Below are 23,123 nucleotides of genomic sequence, written 5' to 3'. Positions count from 1 at the left end.
TGCAGTGCATCCAAGTGTCTCACATCTGTGTTAAAAATAAAACTCAGAGTCAGGGCAATCTAATTAGATGGCTTAACCCAACACTGTGGCTCTCAGTCTTCACCAAGCTCTGCTGCTTTGATGGTTACCAAAATAGATGAATAAGTTAATCAAAGGTCTGATTAAATAGCACAGCTATACGGCATGAAGTTGTGATTTTCAGGCTTCAGTCCAGGCAGAATCTCTGGGGAAGAAAGAAATGGAGCTGAGTTCTAAAGGCTAGGGCTTATGTGAGGAAGAGTTTTATAAAGCACTTTGTGGGTAATTGCTTGCTGAGGTCTTAAATCTTAAGGTGATGGCTACCTGGGAAGCTAACTCGCAGAGAAGGGTGGGGTAGGTTATGATGACCCAGACTCACATCCAAACTCAGAAAAAGAACTAGAACCTTTCTCAGGCAGATTCTTGGTTTGGCTGTGTGGTGGTGTGCATGTATGTGCATGCATTTGGAAGCCAGAAGTTGATGTGAGGTGTCTTCCGCATTTGTTCTCCACCTTACTTTCTGAAGAATGCGCTATCTGAACTGGGAACTCACCAGTTCACTTAGACTGGCTGGTCAGTGAGGTCTACCGATCCATTTATGTCTGTGCTTCTTTCTTTTCAGCACTGAAATTACAGAAGTATGCCTTCTCTCTGGGTTATTAGGATCCAAATTCAGGTCCTCCATACTGCCCAGCAAGTACTTTACTCAGTGAGCTATCTTCCCAGTCCCTCCTTCAGCAGGTTCTAACTATAGGTTTACGTCATGCCTGCAATAGAGTGTGTTGGGGGTTGGATGGTTACTCTACTCCTTTATTGCCCTACATTCATCCTAACCTAACTTTGCATTTTGCCCCTATAATCTTTAAATTATTATGCTTTACTCTGACCAGGTTTTAATTTCTTTTCTTGTCAACACTATGGCTATGCCTTGGTACTCCCCCCTCTTGCTTTCCACACACTTGGCCCTTTTTACTTACCTGGTTTCTGTAGTTGCTGCAGGTTATATAGTCACCTCTGAAGTCTTGCAACTAAGAACCTCAGATGTCAAAAACCTTGCGATATCTGTGTTTCTTAGTTTGGGTTACTTGCTTAGTATATATTTTCCTAGTTCCATACATTTTACTTCAAATTTTGTAATTTTATTTTCTTTATATGTTCCACATTTTTGTTAACCATTTGTCAGCTGAAGGGCATTTAGGTTGTTTCAGTTCTTCAGCTACTGTGAATAGAGCAGCAGTAAGATTGGGCTCTCACTTTGTAGCTCAGACTAGCCTTGATCTGTCACCAATCCTCAGGCCTTTGCCTCATAGGTTCTATGAATATAGGTGAGAGTCACCCACACCCAACTCCTACTTACTTCCTTAAAGGCAGTTACTAGGATAAAAGAGGTGGGTGTTGTTTGGAATTCTGAGGTGGATCATTAGAAGGTGTATGTTAATCTGTTAAATTAAAATGTGGGCCTTGGGTTCCATGGAATTCCTCCACATGCATGCCCCATGCCATTCTTCCCACAATGGTCTTCACATAGATAAGGATTCCCCCCCCCCCCACTGAATGGACCTTAGCGTTTTGATATAGCAAGTATTATGAAAGTGTGTTCGTATAGCTGACACCACTTACTTTGGGGACAGTGGTTGTTCCTGTCATATGAGCCCTGCATTCTTGAGGTTTTTCTTCTAACTCTACCCTCCCTTGCTATCAGATGACCAGCATTATACAGATTCTGACTGGGTCCTTATTTCTATGACGATGAAGAGGAGGTCCAGGTACCAATTGAACCCATTATAACTTTAAAGTAGACATAAGTATAGGCATTAAAAATGCAACAAGGTATAGCAATCTCTAATGGCACATAAGTTTAATGAATTAAGAAGATAGTGGTGGTGCACACCTTTAATCCCAGCACTCGGGAGGCAGAGGCAGGAGGATCTCTGTGAGTTCGAGACCAGCCTGGTCTACAGAGCGAGCGAGTTCCAGGACAGGCTCCAAAGCCACAGAGAAACCCTGCCTGGGGGAAAAAAAAAAAAAAAAGATAATTCTACCTATGAACAATGAGGTGCTAGTTTCTTGGGGGGTTGATTTTCTGTTGTTTTTGTTTTGTTTCTGCATATTTATTTTTCTTCAATGGACCCATGTAATTTCTCTAATAATAAAAAAGTATATTTTCAAAATCTCAGCATAGAATTTAAATTTAAAAAGTACTTTACAGCTATTATTTTATCCCGTCTTGAGTCAAATACATTACCAAATAAACGATGTGGCAAAATGAAATAGACAAATCTTTAAAGAAAAGTCATTTATTTCTTTAAATAGTTTGTAAATTTGCATTTTATTTCTGTCTCTGCATGGTTTATAATGTTTAAGCAAAGAATCCATGTGGTGATTTTTTTTCCTTTTTCTTATTTTACCAATTCTTTCTCTCCCTCTCTTTTCTTCTCTCTTTCCCCCCCCCCTCTCTTTTTCCCTCTATTTTGTCCTGTCCAGTCTGAAGTGTCCTGGATCCCCAACAAACATTACTCTGGGATTTATGGCCTGATGAAGCTGGTTCTGACCAAGACTCTACCTGCCAACCTGGAGAGAGTCATTGTCCTAGACACTGACATTACCTTTGCAACTGACATTGCAGAGCTATGGGCCGTGTTCCATAAGTTCAAAGGTAGGAGTTAATAACAAGACAACCATGCTGATGTTTTTAAAGGTATTTTATTTATTATTATTAGTGTGTGTGTGTGTGTGTGTGTGTGTGTGTGTGTGTGTGTGTACACGTCCACAGTTGCATATGCCATAGAGTTCATCTGGAGGTCAGTACAAATTTTGAGAGTCAGTTCTCTCCTTCCTCTCGTAATGGCAGGGTTTGAATTCAGGTGGCCAGACTTGCAAATCTAGCAATTTAACTCGTGGAGCTATCTTCTGAGGCAGTGTTTGTTTGTTTGCTTGTTTGTTTTTAATGTGGTCCTGGAGATTGAATTTCGGGCCTTATGTGTAGCAGGGAAGCATGCTACCACTGAGCAATAGACTGGATATGAGCTTAACAATAGCATCAATAAGAAATCACACACATAAAAGTCAACGCTACTCTAATTTCAAACTAGTTAAAGTAACACTGAATTTAGCATTTATTCGGGGATTAAAGAGATTGGATGCATTTTCATTGACAATCCCAGTTTAGGAGATTTCGTAGTCAGCAAATAATTAGCTAGGGATATTTTTATGCATGTGATCAAATGTTGATATACCTTTTTGTATGTGTGTTTTAAATTTTTTTCCTTTTATTGAAAAAATATTGTTAATTTTTAATTTTTTCTTATATAATATATTCAGATTACACTTTCCTCTATGTCTACTCCTACCAATTCCTTCCCATGTTTCACCCAGATTTACCCCCCTTTTCCATCTCTATTGGAAAGCAAATAGGCTTCAAAGAGATAACAATATAATAAAATCTAATACAGTAAGATCAAACAAAAACTAACACATTTGAGTAGGACAATACAAACCTGCAGAAGGAAAAGGCTCAAAAAATGCAGAGACCCAATTGATCATACACTTAGGAATTCTATAAAAACAAAAGGCTAGAAGGCATGATAAATAAAATTAAAAATAAAAATATAAAAACAAGCAAAAAACAGTTTTGTTACAGCCTTATGAGAAAAGAAACATCCTTTGAGTTTGTTTTCTGTTGGCCATCTAGTACTTGGCATATGGCCTACCTTTAAATGTAGTTTGCTTCCCCAGTGAGACTCCATTAGATAAAACAAAACTTTGATTTTCAAGTGGTTATCAACTGGGGATGGAGACTGGATTAGGCCTGGGATGGGCCAGATGTCCACTTCACCTTTCAGCTTGACTCCATTGCAGACACTGCGGTCAGTGTGCTTGCTGCTTCAGTCTCTGAGTTCATATGCAAGCTCATCCCGTTGATGTAGAGAACCTTCTTTTTTCCTTGCTTTCCTCTTCCCCTCTTCTTTGGCTCTCTATTTTTTCCCCATTGCTGCAGGAGGAAGTTTCTTTGATGATAGCTGAGCTCGGTGAGTATAGCAAAATGTCTTCAGGACTCATTTTGTTATTTTGTTCTTTTAGTATAACAATAATATTTGATTTTACCCTCAGTCGCTGTGCTGATCTAATGTTAGGTTCTTGGTCACCAAAACAGCATCCGATATGGATTCCATCTCGTGGAGTGAACCCAAGTCAAATAAGATACAGATTAGATTTATTCCCACAAGATTTGTTCTTTCAAGTCACTAACATTTGAAGGCAGGACACTAGGATCAAAGGGTTTGAAAGTGGATAGGTATTTACATTTCTCATTGGGTAGTGTGCCTTCCTGCACCAAAGACACTAGCCCATTGGGGTGAAGGTTCTGTGTGGCACTTGCTCTGTTTCTCCAAGTCCGTGTTCAGTAGGTTCTAGCTGTCAGTTTGAGAAGAATACCTATAGTCTTGACCACAGTCTGGGTTGTCTGGGGGTTCCCATGGGGCCCCTTTTGCTAACAGCACAGTTAGATTTAACCCATTTCTGGTGCTGGATGCTTCATTTGGTGAGAAAATATGGCCAGTTGTAGCTCTATCTTCCCCATTCTTTGGCTTCAGGTATTTCAGAAAGCTTCTTTTGTTTTGGATTTCCATTCTAACCTTGAAATGACCTTTGGATTTTTTTTAACTGTGTCTTTCTGTATTCTCTCCCTCTTCCCCTTTTCCCTTCCCACTTGATCCTCCCATTCCGATTCTTGAAATATATATACTTTTCCTCATTTCTCTCTCTAAATAAATAAATAAATAAATAAATAAATGATGCCTTTTTGCTGAGAAAACCTGGGAGGCTATAGTAAAGGCTATTAATTTTGTGGTGTTTGAAATATAGAACAGCCCTTGCTGTCTCTAGTACTGTGGACTATTATTTTTAAGAGTGTATGTAAGGCTGGATTTGTAGCATTGCTCTTCTGGCCTGGTTATTTTTTTATTGCTTTCATAAATGTGTGAGGTACATACACATGAGTGTTCAGATAGACACGCCTGTACTTGCACATGGGGAGTTCACAGTAGGACATCAGGTTTTCTATCATTTTCCACTTTATTACCATGAGGAAGGATCCTTTTTGAATATGAAACGTGCTTTTCTGTTAGGATATCTGACCAGTGAGTTTTCAGCATCTGTCTCTACCCCTGAATATTGGAGTTGCCAGGATATGTATTTATGCCTAGTTTTTAAGTGGGTGCTGAGGATTCAAACTTAAGTCCTCTTCTATAGAGAACATGTGCTCTTACCCACTTTGCCATTTCCCCAGACCTTCTTCTTAAATGTTTGAGCTGTCATCATTACTTCAGAGAATATCAGATGGTCTAAAGTCGAGTCATGAGCCTGATATGTGTATCTGAGTTTGCATACATGAGAGAAATATCACATTAGCACAGATGTTGGACTATTCTAATAGCATCTGCCCAAGGGTCTTCCTTACAGTTACCTAGTTTTTAACGTTCTTCTACACCATGGCCAAATTCAGTGGGAGAGAAGCTTGGTAGTGAGGCTGATATACTTTACTTCTTTGTTCTATTTCTTTTTTGATTTACACTTTGTTTAACATCTCTCTGTCTCTTCTCTTGGCTGTTTGGAGGGTGAAATAACTTTCAATCACAGTATTCTCATTAATTATGGAGTATTCCTATTGGTTTCTCTTTCTTCCCGTCATAGAGAGTAAATTCCTTCTCTACTCTGTTTATTTCCTGCTCCTTCTGGGGGCTTCATAGTTCTCTGTTATTTGAACTAAGTACTTGGCAAAGCATTCAGATGACATAGTGACCCCTGGGATTCTCCAAGATATATTTATCAAGATGAAAATATATTAATATGGGCCAATAGGACAGCTCATAGGAAGAGATCATTTGACAGAACGAGGAAAGCAGAAAACAAGTGTGTCTTTTCCTACTTCCCGAATAACCTTGTATGGGTACAGGGTTTTACTCAAGAGCAAAATCAGAAAAGGAATGCACCTTGGCTCCTGCCTGCTATTCTTTTCAAATTCCAGTCATTTTTGTTTGTTCCTCCTTTCAAAGCCACATTGAGCTCATCTGGGGACAGTTTCTCTTTAATTGTGTGTGAATTGATCTGTGCTTTTATGCTGATGTTCTGTGTTTAATGGTGCATTTATTCTGCAGGCATTATTGCATCCCTACTGGGTGCCAAGCAGTGTGCCCAGCTCTAGAAATAAGATAGTGAGTAATAAAGGGACAATGAGAGTTGTCTTCTATCCTGGTGGAAAGAAGAGAAGTCGGCTAGAGAGCCTTGCAGAGATGATAGCCGTGATGCGCAATTGGATAGGGGGATGCTTGTGGGCTGCACTAGCCCACCACTCCTCTTTTGGAAAACTTAGGGCTTCTACATGTTTGACTCTGTCGATATAGAGAGCCAGGCATCAGCTATCTCTGAGGACAGCTTGAGATGAAGAGACTCATGTTGCCTATGACCAAATGCCATTACTGGGTTGTACTTGTCCTAAATTAACCGACTAAAAGTGGGATCCATTGGAGTACTCCTTGGAGACTGCCTCAGGCCTGGTCTTCACAGTCTCCCTTTTGCCCCTCTCTTTCACTTGCCTCACTGAAAACCCCTGCTGTGCTAACCTCCTTACCGTCCTCTCGACAATGTAATCCACCCACATCAGGAGCTCTGAGTTTCCTTTAGAGAAGTGAAACTCAGCAGATACAGTGGAGCAGGAGTCCTCCAATGGCCAAGCTATAGCTGAGAGCTCACAATTACTGTGTTCCAGGTACTGTGTTGCTTACTCAAAGCACTGAAGCCAAGAATGCTAAAAGGGAAGAAAGGTAGTGGGACTCTGTACCTTACAGTAATAGTTGGAGATCTTAGAACTGGAGAGTACTGGGCCTGAACACAGAGTACTTAGTCAAGCTCAGGACAGGGACAGGGACTGAGGAATACCCTTGAATCTAGCTGAGTTAGTGGGCTATGTTTATTTATTCTTTTATTAGTTTGTTTCCAGTATTACTTGGCCCTCTGTTGTACAAAGGAGTATAGTAGATCCCACAGTTCCCTAAAAGAGTGCTTCTATAAACTCTTTAGTTATAGTGACTCCCAATATAAAATTATTTTCTTTGCTACTTCACAACTGTAGTTTTACTACTGTTATGACTCACAAGCATCAGATATGCAGGATATCTGATATGTGACCCCTGTGAAAGGGTTGTATAACTTAGAGGGGCCTTGACCCACAGGTTGAGAACCACTATCCTAAGCAACCCAAAACAAGGCACCTGCCTTCAGAGAGTTCACAGATAGGCCAGACTGTACTACATCTATGCCTGTCAATTGCTAGGAGTATAAAATGTGAGATTTTCCCCACAACCCATCCCATTTTCTTCTGAGGAAATATAGAGGTTAAAAATAAAATTGATAAGATCTTCTTCTCTTCGTATGTCAATGTTTTTAATATATCTTTTGTCTTCTAAGCTAGAACTAAGGAAGGTTCTAAGTAAGAAGAAGAAATCTTCATAGGGCACACCTAAGAATATAGAATGTTCTGGTTCAAAGTGGAGAATTTCCATCACATCAAGGCAGTGGTATTGATTTCATTCACTGTTAACATTTTGAGTGGCCTTGTTCATCCTTGTCTTCTGAAGAACAGCTAGCTCTCCAGGTTCTAGTAACTCTTATGCCCATCAATGTTGCTGATACTATAGAATCTCCCTCTATTTAACTTTATTCCGTGGAAAATCAGCTACAGACTCAAGTCTCTCTTCGGCTTCTGCCTTTGGGATATGCTCCATATCCCTTGGCATCGGATTATCCTCAGCATCAGGTCCTTCCTGATACGCAGGCTGGACTTTATCCAGACCTGTGCTGGCCATTGAAGGGTTTTTAGGAGCTATTAATGCTTAGCAACAGAAATGACATTTGTCCTAAGTATATATTGTCTCCCAGAGGTGTGTGTCTTGAAGTCCTCCTCAGCTGTAGTACTGTTTGGGGAGGTGCTGGAGTTATTGGGAGCAGGGTGTGAAATATTCACTCCTTCCCATTCTCCTTTCTAGCTGCCTACTTCTGGCCATCATGAAATGCATTCTGCCTTGCTTTGCCCTCTGTACCATGGTTTTATGCCTTACCCTAGCGTAACAGAAAGAGGACTAAATGATCACAAACCAAAGCCTTTGAGAGTAAACCAGTGTAAATCTTTACTTCTTTAAGTTATATATGTCAAATATTTGTAATGCAAAACTAAGTAGCAAACAGATGATGAATAAAATCTTGAGCTTCGCATTCAATAATACATTCTTCTAGTTGTCAAATAGACTTTTGACAGTTGGGAATGTTGTGAGAGTTTAAGGTGCAGAGTTAGGCAATAAATAAGTCAAACATGTTGTGTATTAAATGGTGGTTAGTGCTGTAGGCACTAAAGAGAAAAGAGGAAGTGATTCCCATGTGATTGGGTGATTAATATGCAGGCAGAATGGTAATGAGGGTTCTCACAGAAAAGCTGATGTTTAAGAAAATACCTGAAGAAGTAGGCAGAATTAGTGAGCAAGTAAGTGTGTGTGAGAAGAGTAGGCTGATGTCCTGAGCACAAGGATCATCAGGAACAAACTGCTATGAGTAGATAGAGAACAGGGCAGACCGCAAAATGAATGAGTGAGCCCAGGAAAGGGCTAGAGGCTTTGCAGTGTCACATCATGGGACCTTTGTAGAACAATGAGATGTTGCCTTTGCTTTTAGTACTTTGGGGATCTGTCAGCAAACTGGCAGAGATGTGACTTAATCTGCATTCTATTTGTAATGGAACATCCTTGTTGTGCTTAGGTGAATAGAAGGAAGCAAGAAAAACATTTAGGAGACTTCTAGTCTCTATAATGGTTTATGATGTGAGCTTCTACCAGGTATAGCTTATGAAAAGTTACAAGTTTCCACTTTAGGGCACATTTGGGGCATATTCTGGAATCATCGGTAAATTTCAGGGAGCCAGAAAATAAGGTGGAAGATGGACCAAGGTGTCTGAGCCAGTGCTGTGGCGTTGGTCATACTGGGTTGTGTCAGAGGTCAAAGAGAAAGCCAGGACTTGGTTGTAAGTCCTGATAAACTTGAGTGGCCAACTGGACATCAGCATGGAGAGGTAAGGAGGTGGGCAGAGAGATGAGTGTTTATAAAAGCAAAGAGAACCTGGGCGGTGGTGGTGCACGCCTTTAATCCCAGCACTCCAGAGGCAGAGGCAGGCGGATCTCTGTGAGTTCGAGGCCATCCTGGTCTACAAGAGCTAGTTCCAGGACAGGCTCCAAAGCTACAGAGAAACCCTGTCTCGAAAAACCAAAATAAATAAATAAATAAAATAAAATAAAAATAAAAGCAAAGAGAAGTTGGCTATTGTTTATTAAGTACTTCTTGTCTAGAAACCAAGCTAGAAGCTTTATGCATTTCAAAGTTCAGTAAACTGGGCCTGAAAGCGATTAAATTACTGTTCTTGTCCAGAAAGTCATTACTGACTCCAGTCTCTTCAGCTTTAGAGCCTGGGTTCTGTTACTTTGTATCACATCTCTGGGATTGCCCCTGGGGTAGAGAATGGGGCACCTACCAAATTGTGGGTGGGGTCTATACTTAGATCAAGTGCACCTGGCAATCTGAGTGCCTGGGATAACTGCATGTAGAGATTTATGCATTGTATGTAGGATCTGTCCGCAGCAGTTACAGGAAGGTTCCTGAGGGCTTAAGTAATAGGTATGTGCTCATAATTCAAAGCTTTTAGAAGAAAGCCTTGCTGAATAATGAATATGGTATTCAGACCCACAAGGACAATTCCTCTTCTTGTAGATGAGTATATTGCCACAGAGTACAAACTGACCTTTAAACAAATATGTACAGCCTCAAGCATATATTGTGACTACTTGGTCTATCCTCCTGGGATACTTGTTTTTTAGGTCACTGGGTGTCTTTTCAGTGGCCTTACTGACTTACTGGAGTGAATCACCCCTCACATTTCCCATATTTGCTTTGTATAAGCACTCAGCCAAGCACTCCATGGATAAGCTCATTTCTCACAGTCTAGCATGAAGTGCTTACTGCTATAGTTCTTGTCTCAACTATTTGGGAGAGGGTACTCACTAAGGTACAATGTCTAACCCAGGGACTGAGTTTTCAAGGGGTAGAGCTGAGATTCTACCTCATACAGCCTACCTTAACCCTCTGCACACCTGAGATGAAGAGTATGAAACAGCATGTGAAGCTGTCTCTGAGCTGCCGAAGCACAGAACTCCAGTGAACACGTAAGCCAATTTGTTCAGGTCAGAGCCGTGATAATGAACGCATCCTGATCCTGCATAAAGAGATGCGGAACAGACCCCAAGGCATAGACTACATGAACAGTTTCACTAGAATTCAAGTAGAACCTGGGACTGTAAAACCCTGCCTGTCATCTGAGTGCCTGGAAGTAGCTCTGGACCCAAGAGCTCTATACTTGTACTTATCATGGAGAGATAGGTTAAGCCTGTGTTGAGATATACCAGTAACTTGACTTTTTTTTTTAATATTTACACGTTGAATTTTAGTCCCCCTTGCCTTAGTAGTAAGAGGCAAGAGAACAGTAGCAAGGTTACTAGCATGAGATTAGTGCCCATGTGGAAGGGGCCTGTGTGAGCTTGTCCACCTCTTTTATTACACAAGGACACAGTTAGAAGGCAGTAACCTTAAAGCAGAGAGCTAGTCTTCCCTAGATATTGTACCTGATGAGGTCTTAGTCTTGGGACTTTTCAAGCTTTGGGAAGAATACTAAACCTGTCGTTTATAAATGATGCGACCTAAGGTGCTTTGTTACAGGGGAGACTACCTTACTTCTGAGCCTAAGTGAAGTAGGAAGGATGCTAATGGGGTCCTTGTGAGACCTGCACAAGATGATGTATGTTATTTTCTTTGGATCCTCATCTCATTTTCTAGCCACATGTCCCAGATATCAGTGCAGTTTCACCCTAATTGCATATGGCCTCTGTGTGTTGGTTTGAATGAAAATGGCCCCACTAGGTTCATAGGGAATGAAACTTTGAGGAGGTATTTCCTTGTTGGAGTAGGTGTGACCATGTCAGAGGAAGTGTGTCCATAGAAATGTGCTTTGAGGTATTAAATGCTCAAACCAGGCCCAGTGTCTCTTCCTGCTGCCTGTTGATCCAGATGTAGAACTCCTGGCTCTGCTAGCACCATGTCTCCCTATGTGCCGCTGTGCTTCTGATCATGAAAATAATGCTTTAATCCTCTGAAACATAAGCCAAACCAAATTAAATGCTTTTCTTTATAAAAGTTGCTGTGTCCGTGGCATATCTTCCCAGCAATAGTACATTGACTCAGACGGGAAACTAAATTAGGGAGGATTTATCTCTGCTGTTGTGGAGAGGCTGTCATCCATGCTGGGTGCAGATGAAGCCTCTGCAGTGCAGGCCAAGGAATAAGGTTAACTCCTGCCCCAGTGCCCACTAAGGAAGGAACAGGTAATAAAATCTTGAACCAAGAGTAGAGAACCTGGTTATGACCTTTCTAATGGTCTTTTAGGGGAGAACTAAAGGCCTCACAGAAAAACTATCATCCAAGGGCATGCTCCTAATGACCTAAAGCCAGGTTCAACATCTTAAAGATTCCAATACTTCCTAATATTGCCTCTCTAGAACTAGCATTTTATGAATGGCAAACACAGTGCATCCATGTCATAACAAGCTTTACCTGAGTGGCTCTGCTTCATTTTCTTAGTGGGAAGTACCCAGACTAGACTTGGCACCTGCCAGAGTTAGCTACGAATGTCACCAGATTAGAGTCACTTTGTGGTCCTCACAGGAATACAGTCAGTTTAAAAAGATTCAGGATAGCACAGTCTCTTTGGTACTAGAGGAGGCGTTCCCTGCCCTCTTTGAGTAAAGAAAGGTCCCGACTTACCCCAACTGAGATGGAGGAGAGGAGCTTGGGAACAGGGGTACATAGGAAGAAGAGCTGGTATTTTTTTTTTCCTTTGGAAATAGCTAAGAGCTGCCTTAGAAGCGTGGCTCTTCTTGCATGTTATACTTCAGCTTCTCATTTTCGATGGGAATAGTACTTCAATGAGCAAAATATGTAATTCTCCTAGTACTTTGCAGGCATTTGTGATATTATCTCAGTTCAGTGATGCTGGGTTTTCACCTCTTAATGTTTCAAAATTGAGATGTGGATTACAAAAGAAGGTGACAAATAGTCACCTTCTCCTGGAAAATGTTCTGATAGCTTCTACAATCAGTGGCCTCTTAGAATCCTGAAGGAAAGAAAAAGTATTATTATCTTTATCAGTATATTTCTCTAGCTTCTACTTTAAGTCTTGAGTGATAGTGAAGAAGGGAAAGTGGGAAGATGTTTAATCATTTAATTATTTATTTAATTAATTTAAAAAATAAATTATTAATTTAATTATTGGTTTAATAATGCCCCCAAGCTCATATTTTTGCAATCTTAGTTCCCTGTTGGTGAATTGTTTAGGAAGTATTAGGAGATATATATTTGTTGGAGGGGATATGTCTGGGGGACAGTATGCTTTAAGGTTTCAAAAGCCCACACCAGGCCCAGTGTCTGTCTGTCTGTGTTTCTGTCTCTATTTCTTTCTCTCCCTCTCCCTCTCCCTCTCCCTCTCCCCCTCCCTCTCCCTCTCCCTCTCCCTCTCTGTCTCTGTCTGTGTGATTCAGGATGTAAGTGCTTAGCACTATGCCTACCTGCCTTCATGCCCCCTTCCATGATGCTAATGATCTAACCTTCTAAATCTGTAAGCAAGCCCTAATTAAATGCTTTCTTTTATAAGAATTGCCTTTGTCATGGTATCTCCTCATAGCAATAGAACACTAAGACTGATAGTCTTTGAACTCTTCTTCTTCTTCTTCTTCTTCTTCTTCTTCTTCTTCTTCTTCTTCTTCTTCTTCTTCTTCTTCTTCTTCTTCTTCATTATTATTTTATTTCATATGTTACATCCTGACTACAATCTCCCCTCTGCCACTTCCCGTCAACCCCAGATCTCCTCCTCCATCATTTCACTTAGAAAGAAAGAAAGAAAGAAAGAAAGAAAGAAAGAAAGAAAGAAAGAAAGAAAGAAAGAAAGAGAACGAAAGGAAGAAAGCCTGCATCCCAGGGGTATCACCCAAACATGGCATAAGTTATAAGCTAGGCACAAAACCTTATATCAAGGCTGGACTAGGCTACCCAGTAGAAGAAGAAGGGTTCGAAAGAAGTGTGAAGAATCAGAGTTACCCCCGACTCCCACTGTTAAGACTTCCATAAGAGCACCCAGCTGCACAACCATAGGACCTAGCTCAGAAGAAGCAGGGTCCATGATTGTCACTTCAGTCTCTTCGATTTTCTATTAACCCTGCTTAGCTGATTCTATAGGCTATGCTCTCCACTCCTCTGGCTCCTACAATCCTTCCTACCCCTCTTTTGCATGGTTCCCCTGAATCCATCTAGTGTTTGTCTCTGGGTCTCTGCATCTGCTCCTACCCATCATTAGTTGATGCCTCTCTCATGACAATTGGGCTAGTTACGAATCTGTGAGTATTAGTAATCATTTCATTGATTTTTTTTTTCAGTCATACAGTCCTATTGAGTTGTATCCTGGAATGTTCAGCTTCTGGTCCCAGGACATCCAGGCATTTTCATCGTGGGCTTCCTCTTATGAAATGGGCCTCATGTTGCACCAGTTGTTGGTTGGCCACTTCCACAAGTTCTGGGCCACCGTTACCCCATCACATCTTTAGGCAAGACAGATTGTAGGTCATAGAGTTTGTGACTGGGTTGGTGTCACAGCTCAACTACTGGAAGCCTTGCCTGATTATAGAACATGGCCGGTTCAGGCCCTGTATCTCCTATTACTAGGAGTCTTCTTTAGGTTCTACTATTGTAGATTCCAGGAAGTTTTCACTGCAATAACTTTCACATAACCCACATAAAGAAGTGTTTGGGGTCTTGGCAGGATATCCTTTGATTAACTGTTATTGTTTGATCATGGGTATGGGATAACCAGTTCCATTATAATTTCGGGGAAAGGCTTCACTTATATCTCATCAGTTGGAATGGTTACCTCTGGAATCTCAAATTGTGGAGACTGCCTGCTTGTCTCCTGGAAACAAGTGTCCACAAGGTTATGAACTGCAAGAGCAGAAATGGGCATGAAGTCCCAGGAAATAAACTTTGGAGGAGTTTCTTGAAAATTGCAGTAAGAGATTTTGAAAAGCTGGACAGCATTAACTCAGAAACTCAGGTTATTCCACCCAGAAGTTTCCTCTCACTTTTTTTTTTTTTTGACTTGGAACTATCTCTGTAGTCCAGGCTGGCCTCAACCTCACATAGATTCTCCTGCCTCTGCCTCCCAAGTGCTGGCATTAAAGGTGCCTGTTACCACTGCCTGGCCCTTTTGACACATTCAGTAAATATTTATTGAACACCTACTTGATGTCAAATGCACAAGTTGTGCTCAGAAACTCATCTTCCTTCAACAACATCTGTTGCTTCTGGGAATACTATAGGATTAGGTACCATACCTGTGAATTATCTGCTGGCTGGCTGACTTGTCTGACATTCTGCTGAAATCTGATGATTTGATTTATGTCCTGTTGGTACATAGAGATTTCCCCATTGAGATATCCTCGGTCTTGGTGGAGGAAAGTCATCCGAAGGAGATCAGACCCTTTAATAAAAGTATTAAACAAGAAGCAAATACATGGAGGCAAGAAACAAATCCTTGCAGAATGAACTCATAGAAACAAAGCACAAGTCTGCAATTAGGATCCTGAAAGAGGACAATTTCTTTTTCTTTCTTTCTTTTTTGTTTTTTGCTGCAAGTATCTTGGCCTAAGAGACATTACATGAAAGTTCATTCTGTATTAGCCCTGTACCAGATTGACTTAATATGCATAGGAAGTGGACAGGAAAGCTGAGTAGTGAGCAGTCGGTACCTCATGACATTACAGTTTTGTCCATTGAACACTTGGTCTGAGCTACAAGGTGGAAGGTGATGTTGATATTAGAATTACCTGTGTGGTTACTGCCTACTGCCAGGTTCCACAATGACCTAACTGCACTGGTAACTTGAGAATCATTTCTCTGGTATGGTGACTGCCCACTTTGGCTCAGTTGACCTGTGCAAGGTGTTTATGTATGCATGGTAGGGTATTGTGCACTGTCCTTGGTGTCTAACGATGACGTATCGGAAACATCCTCATTGCAGCACAGGTTAGGCTCTCATATTGAAAACTTGATCTCCAGCTGGTGGCACCATTTGAGAGGTTGTAGAAACTTAAAAAGTTAGAGTTCAGTTGGAGAATGGGGGGCAGGCATTGTCTAGCCTAGTCCCATGTCTCTTGTATTTTTGCTTTCCAGTTCATGAGGCAAAGACTCTTGAGTTCTGTACAAGTACATGGGCCAAGGCCTAAGTCCTCTGAATCCGTAAGCCAAGATACTCCCTTCATTCCTTAAGTTGTTTTGTCCAGTATTTGCACATATATACATAAGTAAAATGCACACACTCTTCCAGATCCCTTCTGCCATCTGTGACAGCCAGAAGTGTCTGTAGGCACCACCAAAAATTTGGCAGTTTTTCTTGCTGGGAGCCACTTCTTGGTGAACTGGTGTGGCTGATGGATATGTATAGAATTCAATTAGTAGGTTACAGTGGTGGTCATGGTGGTGTGCAGTGTGAATAAGGCCAAATAGAGGAAAGTAATTTTCTCTACATCCTTTTACAGCTCAATTAGCTGTTTCTAATTATCCACAATGTATAAACATTCAGTTAACTTTCCGAATAAGCTCTATGGTACAAACTCCTATTGAATACTCTCCGGACTTTCATCTCTATGTTCGTATTCAACACTAGCCTTTAAAAAACAAATCAATTTGAACTCTGAATTTTCTCATAGTCTATAAACGAGAGACAGTTGTATTAACTAGACACACCAAAGGCCACAGATTTGGCAAGAGTTTCTGATCTGCCTTGGAAATGACAAGAGGGAACAGCTTGCTCCTCATCTGTGTAGTCACGAAAAGAAGAACTCAGTGCATGTCACATTTTTTTTAGTGTTAAGTGTCATATATAATTAGCAAAAGCTATTATTGGACAAGGATAGACGTGTGCTATCAAAGAAGACAAATGCTTTAAGCTATTCTTTGCAGAGCATGCAGGCTTGCTCATCTGGAAGAATAAAGTGACCAGAGCACTGAGATGGATGGAGGGCCTTTTCCAGGAACATGGACATCCTCGCCAGACCGCAGTGTTCCCCTAGATGAAAGAGAGATAAAGATACCTATGCACACAAAACATGCGTGCACAAAGTATATAACACATGTATGCATATATGTGTATTACATTACTCAAAAAGAAAACAATATTTTGTTATTGTTTATTTGATTTTTTTTTCCTTTTTTTGTCTTGTTGGTCAAGTTTTGCCTATTTTCTTTTAACAGCCTCAGGGACCATAAAATAATGACACTTTAGGGATTTGCTTGTTTACTGCTTAAAAGTTTTAAAAAAATAGGTATTTGTGAGAGCAAAATTCCTATAAAAAGCAGAGAATAAGTGTACCTAGCCAATAATCCTATTTAGAAATATTATTTTTAAATACTTTGAGAGTTTTACATTTTTCCTGTGTATAAGTATTTTTTGCATGTATGTATGTATGTATGTATGTATGTATGTATGCCCGATGCATGCAGTTTCTTTGGAAACCAGAAAAGCATGTCAGATCCACTGGTACTGGAGTTATAAATGGATTACCATTTGGGGGCCAGGAGTCAAACTTGGGTCCTCTATAAGAATAGTAACTGTTGTAAACCTCTGAGCCATCTGTCCTGAACCTTGAGTATTATTTTGAGGTGAAGCCCTACTGGGATATTAAAAAAAAAAGAAAAGAAAAAGCCCTGTAGTATGCATGCGAATGGCAGAAGGGAGGATTGTTCCTCAGTGTAGGAATTTTAATTTTTAAATAGAATTTATTTTGAAACAATTTTATATTTATGGAAAATGTGTGAACCGAATATAGAGTTTCAGTATACTGTGTTCTAACTTCTGTCTTATCCTGCTTTAATCTAGCAATTCTGTAGGTTACTGCATAAACTATGACATAGTTGAGACTGATATATAACTTAGAGTTTGAAATATATATTAACTCCTTCCATCATATCACCAATTCTAACACACATATATCCAATTCTCCATTTTATAAAAGGGAAAACCCTGTGCTTACTGAGATTAAGGATTACATTCAAACTTTTCAGCTGGTCAGTAGCAGAGCCAAGAGTGTGCATGCTTGAGTATGTGTCTACTTTCCTTCACTAATTCATTCCATAGGTTGTAGACGGGCCTCCATGATGGTCTGCGTCAGTAGCAATTTCACAGGTGGGATAAGCTGATCTCCCTACCTTAGTGCGGATCCAGTTCTAACGGAGGAGTTAGAAGCACAAGTGATTGGTGACAGATGGGGAGCATACCAAGCGTAGTGAGCTGTGATGGGGAGAGCAATATAATTGCAGACAAGGAATGATGCTAACCACAAACCAGCTGGAAATCTCTAGTGGCCAAAGAAAATTCATAGCTATTCCACAGAGAGGACAGAGACAAAAATATGGAAACATGAAATAGCATGAGTTGATGCTTCCTGGATATTTGGGATTCTCTGTGGTAGAAATGTGGAGGACAAAGAAACAGGTAACGTTAGGAGGGTATTTGGAAGGGTGGTGGAGGATTTAAGCATAAACAGGAGCCCGATCCTGGAAGAGATGGCATTTCTGGTTGCCTTGATAATTACAGCGAAAATATGGACCTCGTCAAATTTTAGCCCTCAGTACTAAAAGGCAATGTTACTGCTGTCATGAAAGGCATGGGCAGTTTCCATATACTGAAAAGTATAGAACAAAAAGTAAAGAGTCCTGGTTGGGAGCCCCTTATGACAAAGCTGAACTCAGGTGGAGAGTTCTACACAAACTTTAGGCTATTTAAAAATTAGCCTTGAATGTCTCGGTAAGGCATGATACAAATGAGAACACACTTGTAATTGACTTTTGTTTCTCAGGTTAATAGCAGGTAGATAATATAATAAAGCAACATAGGTGTAAAGCTATTCTCAGTGACAAGTCTCACATCTGGATGACATCCTTCATGCTGCACTTCATGTTCGGCCCTTCCTTTCTGTTCTCAGAATAAGACAATAGCTGTAATGCTCTTTGGATAGTTGCTTTGCTGCTGTTCATTTGATCTGATTTGTTTTTCCAAACAGAATGCCCAAATTATTTGGGTTTTCTATATATTGATCAGAGAACAGCTTTATGATAGCAGACAATTTAACTTACACATTATTTTTAAGTGATCCATGCATCCATTTTTGTTTCATTTGAATTATAAAACATGGCATCTGGAATACATGGCTTATCTCTGAGCCTGCTCTAATCCCAGCAGTATTGCAGGTAGGGAATAGAAGATACATGTCAGTTTAGAGAGAATGAGAACAGAAGAAGCAACCACAGCAGTCAGGAGAAAAAAAAAAGCAGATCTGGGGAACATCAGTATAGATGGGGGGAAAGCGGGAGCATCACAAACCAGTGCCCTATTAGCATTCAAGGCAGGATCTGGACTACCTAGCTTTGCTGAATTCAGACATGGTTCAACAGTGAGGTACTGCAGACCCCATTACATGTGATAGGCATCCCTATGAGGGGTTAATACCTCTCCCCTTGCTCATGAATCCTGGCCGAAGATTCTCTTCATGCATGCTATTTGAAGCTTTCTATGATCACAGGATTTGCAGGTCCTACAGTGTAAAGGGGCCACCTTTAATGACCAACATGAAAGCTGCACCCCCAGGCAGCAGAAGACCTTCCTTGGTGCAGAAGTCAGAAGGTTCCAGTCCAGTTTTCCCTTTGAAAACTGAGGGACCAATGGAGTCCAAGATTTTGAGATTGATCCTCAGGGTGTAATATACCCCACCCCACCCCACCCACCTAAGGGCAGGTTGAAGCCCATTCTTCCAGGCTCTTCTCTGAGCTACTAAATCTGAGAACACAGCTTTCTTAGCAGTTCATGTGAGTTTCTCTAAGATCAGCACTATGCAGAGATTGAGGCTGCAGGCAGAAGGGATGTGCTCCTGGTGCCTATTGCCTGCCTCTGTCAACTTCATTCCAGCCCAGTCTCCTTGCTGAGCATCATGAAGCTATAGTGGACCTGACTTCCTACAAGCTTAGTGCATGCCTTAGTGAGCCATTTCCTCAGAGGTGTAGGGTGAAGCTTTGTGTGGTGCTCTTTCTTGACTCCTGAGTTCACATGCGTTCACATGCTGATCCCATCCCTTTGTTGTGTAAACTCTGAAAGTACCAATGGTTCCTTATAATCATTGTGAAGTTAAGGCTTTAGAATCTGCATACCTGCAAGCTGATGGCTCTTTCAGAAGAATCCTGATTTGTGGCAGATTGAGGGACCAGTGAAAATTCAGCACTTACTTCATCAGCATATAGTGGCAGTTACTGATCACAAGCCACCTGCTCTAGTGTTACATATGTGTATTGTGAAGAGTCGGCAGGCAGTATAGGAAGAGCCTGATTCACTAACAGGGAGTCAGAAGCTCTCTGTTGTACAAAGAAGCAGTTAAGAAAGAACTGCTTTCTTAATCTAATCATCCTGATTTTAATAACCCTGGAGCTGAAACAAAAATTTCATTCATAAAACAGAAGCTTTAACATTAAAAACCAAGAAATAAAAAAACACTTGAAAAATGAGCAAGAATTTTTGGACCTCACTTTTTTTTTGTCTATGGTGTGTGTGTGTGTTGTGTGTGTGTGTGTGTACATGCACTTTTGTATGCACGTGTGTGTATATTTGCACATGCATAAGGTATATGTGCACACATGTGGAGATCAGATGATAACGTCGTGTCACTTTTCATCTTGGCCTAAAATTTGCCAAATAGGCAAGGCTGGCTAGCCAACAAGTCCCAGAGATTTGCCTGTCTCTCCCTCCTCCGTGCTGAGATTACCAGTGAGCCCATTCCACACAGTTTTCTAAATGTGGGTTAAGTATATACATCATATCTTCCTGCTTTAAAACACTCTCCTGGCTGAGCCATCTTCCCAACTACAACGTTAAGAAATTAAACATGAAATTTGGCACTTAAAAAATGGCCCAAACCCAGAGTTAGATAGCTTCCTATCTAGTTTTTTGAAAATAAGCATAGGCTCATGATAAATAAACACAGCTAAACATAAAGCCAGAGCATCAGGTTAGTAAGATGGTTCTGGGGAAAAGGCTCTTGCCACTCAGCCTGATGGCCTAAGTTTGATCTTCAGGACCCACATGATAGAAGGAGAGAACTAACTCTTGCAAATTGTCCTCTGATCTCTACATATGTGCAAATACCCACACACCCCTCACTATCATACACATACACACAAAAATATATGTAAAATATTTAAAATTTTAAAGGAGCATTTGCAGCTATTGCATTGATCTCTGGGGTCAAAAGAGCTGCTAATTTCAAAGCCAATATGGGCCTCCACCTCTGAGAAAGGGACCCACACATGTGGTAAGGTGGCTAACCACTGGCTTCGATGGAACTGATGGGAGGCAACCTCCTACATGACCTGTTTATTGAAAAAAGGATGGTGTCCCATATAGAACTCATTGTTATAAAGAAAATCATTTTTTCAGTCATGAACCGGGCCACCCAACAGATAACAATGTGCTAATAAGATAATATTGTCAGGCAGCTATTAGAATAACAGAATTATCTAAATTTATATAAGTACCTACTCTTGTCTCTGCAATTGTACTTGGATGGATGAGCAGGTGAGTAACTGAAGAATTTGATAAGCACAAGTTCGCAGTTGCCCTCAAGCACTCCTCCTTTATAAAAGAGAGAGAGAAAAAAATGACAGTATTTGTTCCTGCAAGCTGTAGTAATCTATAATGTGAGAATAATATACTCAGGCCACAACCATTCAACCAGAGAGAATGTAAAAGGCAATATTTGTGTCTGTAATTTAGATGTAGCCTTTTGATAAAAGTCATGGAATTACAATCAGAGGATGGTTATAAAACCGAGGAAACACATTAGATAGGATACTGTAGGTACCCTTCTGAAGAAACCCTGGACGTTTCAGTTCCTTCCTGCTGAAGATTTTGCATATTGACTCCAGCAAATTTGGGGATGAGGATCTGGAAAAACTGATTTCTCTTTGGTTCACTGTGCGCATCAGAACTATAAAGTTGAAATGCCAAGAGTAAATAAGGATGCATAATTGCCCCAGGTGTGCAGTCCTCTCTGCATCCATGGCATGTGATCAGTCATGGCTGAGGGATGGTTAAATAAAATGTGGGTATCTTAGCTGGGTGGTGGTGGTGCATACCTTTAATCCCACCAGTAGGGAGGCAGAGGCAGGTGGATTTCTGTGAGTTTGAGGCCAGCCTGGTCTACAAGAGCTAGTTTCAGGACAGGCTGCAAAGCCACAGAGAAACCCTGTCTTGAGAAACAACAACAGCAAAAATAGATAGCATGGGTAGAAATAAACCCTTATGTTTGTTATTCTTTCTTACCCTATTTTAAAAGTTATATTGATTGGATTTGACTCAATTTCTAGTGTTTCTCTGGCCATCTTTCCCTGTTTCCTCTGTTTAATCAGGCTGGCTCTGTCCCTTGTGTCTAAATTTTAGGAGTAATGTGTGTTTAATTTTGATGTTGTGCTTCAGATTCTCAGGCTGATTAGCCAGTAAATAAAATTAACATAATCCAATGGAAAATACCTTATAAATTACCAAAAGTAGTGACTGGGGAAGTGGGAAAGGGTAGGGGATAAGTGGCCAGCTTTTTTCTTCTGCTGCATAAGATCCCTAGAAACTCTACCTGTATTCTGATGCCATAGAGCAAATAGCTGGGAAAACTTTTCAAATATATAGATAGAGATATGTCTAGTTTTACAGATGATCTGAGGCTCAGAGTACAAAAATAGACATCCCAAGATCAATAATCTGGCCACAGTGACAAACCAGTTTCATTTTCTCACCCTGCCTACCTTCTCTTTGTTGACAGAAATGCAGTGTAACTGGTATGGAAGACATCATTCCCAATCATGGTTCTGTTTCTAGTATGGATTGAGTATCCCTTATCTGAAATGCTTGGTGCAAAATATATTACAGAGTTTTGAATTATTGATACCTGAAGCATTTTTCAACTAAAAGAAAATGTTTGTTCTTTTTATGACAAAGAGTATTAATTTCTCTAGTGGTTCTTTATCTGTGGACACAGCAGGCAGAAAGTCCAGGCCTTGTGGAACTTTCAGTCTCCTCTAAGGAAACACAGGAGTATAAGTGTGTGTAGGAGGTGTGACTTTGTTCATGTGTAGAATATATACTAGATGATGGCATATGCTTGTAGGAAAAATAAGACAGGAAGGAAAGTTGAAGGTGTTAGGGTTCCAGAAGGTGCTCTGTAAAGTGGAAGTATGGGTCCAGGAGCCCTTGCTGATAATGGATTTGAGTCTGAGTGGTGATCTGAGTTAAAACCCAGTGCAGTGTCTTAATGGGTAAACAACAGAACATCTAACCACACTGCTATTGACTACCTGTGAAATTAATGCTTCTAATATCTATTTAACAGATTCACAATTTTCTCTAGTTTTTATGCTTTTATTTCCTGAAAACTTATACAAAGCATATATATTAATTTTATACTGAAACAAGAACAGACAGTAGGTTTCTTTAGGTCACAGAACTTCAGTATTAAGGTGTGATAAGAAGTCATGGTGGATGAATGTGAAGTGAGAGGAAGTGTAGGGGAGGAGAATGTTTGAAGCAAAATAACAGAGTAATGACTTCGATCCTGGCAACTTAGCTACTGTCAGAATGAGATTAAGAACTTGGAGGAAAGAGCTAAGAAGGGATGGATATTTGACTCATTGTCTAAAAGGACCAGGGTGTTTTTTTTTTTTTTATTGAGAAAAGGAAAAAAAAAGTTTCCGCCTCCTCCCAGCCTCCCTTTTCCCTCCCCCTCCTCCCACCCTTCACCCCCTCCTCCCACTCCTCTCCCCCTCCCTCTCCAGTCCAAAGAGCAGTCAGAGTTCCCTGCCATGTGGAAAGTCCAAGGTCC

The 23,123-nt window shown here is 40.6% G+C and overlaps 1 protein-coding gene across 6 annotated transcripts in view; it reads left to right on the top strand.

Moving 5' to 3' along the window:
- Large1 (LARGE xylosyl- and glucuronyltransferase 1) overlaps positions 1 to 23,123 on the top strand; it is a 383,834-nt gene that overhangs the window by 251,331 nt on the left and 109,380 nt on the right. For all 6 annotated transcript variants that reach the window (XR_007588866.1, XM_050123188.1, XM_050123191.1 and 3 more), the window contains one exon: positions 2,503 to 2,674. Coding sequence is in view for 5 of the 6 variants with exons in the window: in XM_050123188.1 (XP_049979145.1) it covers positions 2,503 to 2,674 (172 nt within the window). In the remaining variant the exon portion in view is untranslated. The remainder of the gene's footprint in view (positions 1 to 2,502; positions 2,675 to 23,123) is intronic.

This window comes from Alexandromys fortis, unplaced genomic scaffold (genome assembly GCF_014885135.2).
Source record: "Alexandromys fortis isolate MF-2015 unplaced genomic scaffold, M_Fortis_MF-2015_v1.1 scaffold_185, whole genome shotgun sequence".
In the NCBI taxonomy this organism is placed as follows: domain Eukaryota; kingdom Metazoa; phylum Chordata; class Mammalia; order Rodentia; family Cricetidae; genus Alexandromys; species Alexandromys fortis.
The sequence above is the reverse complement of the archived record's forward strand: the minus strand, read 5'-3'. Positions and strand labels throughout refer to the sequence as shown.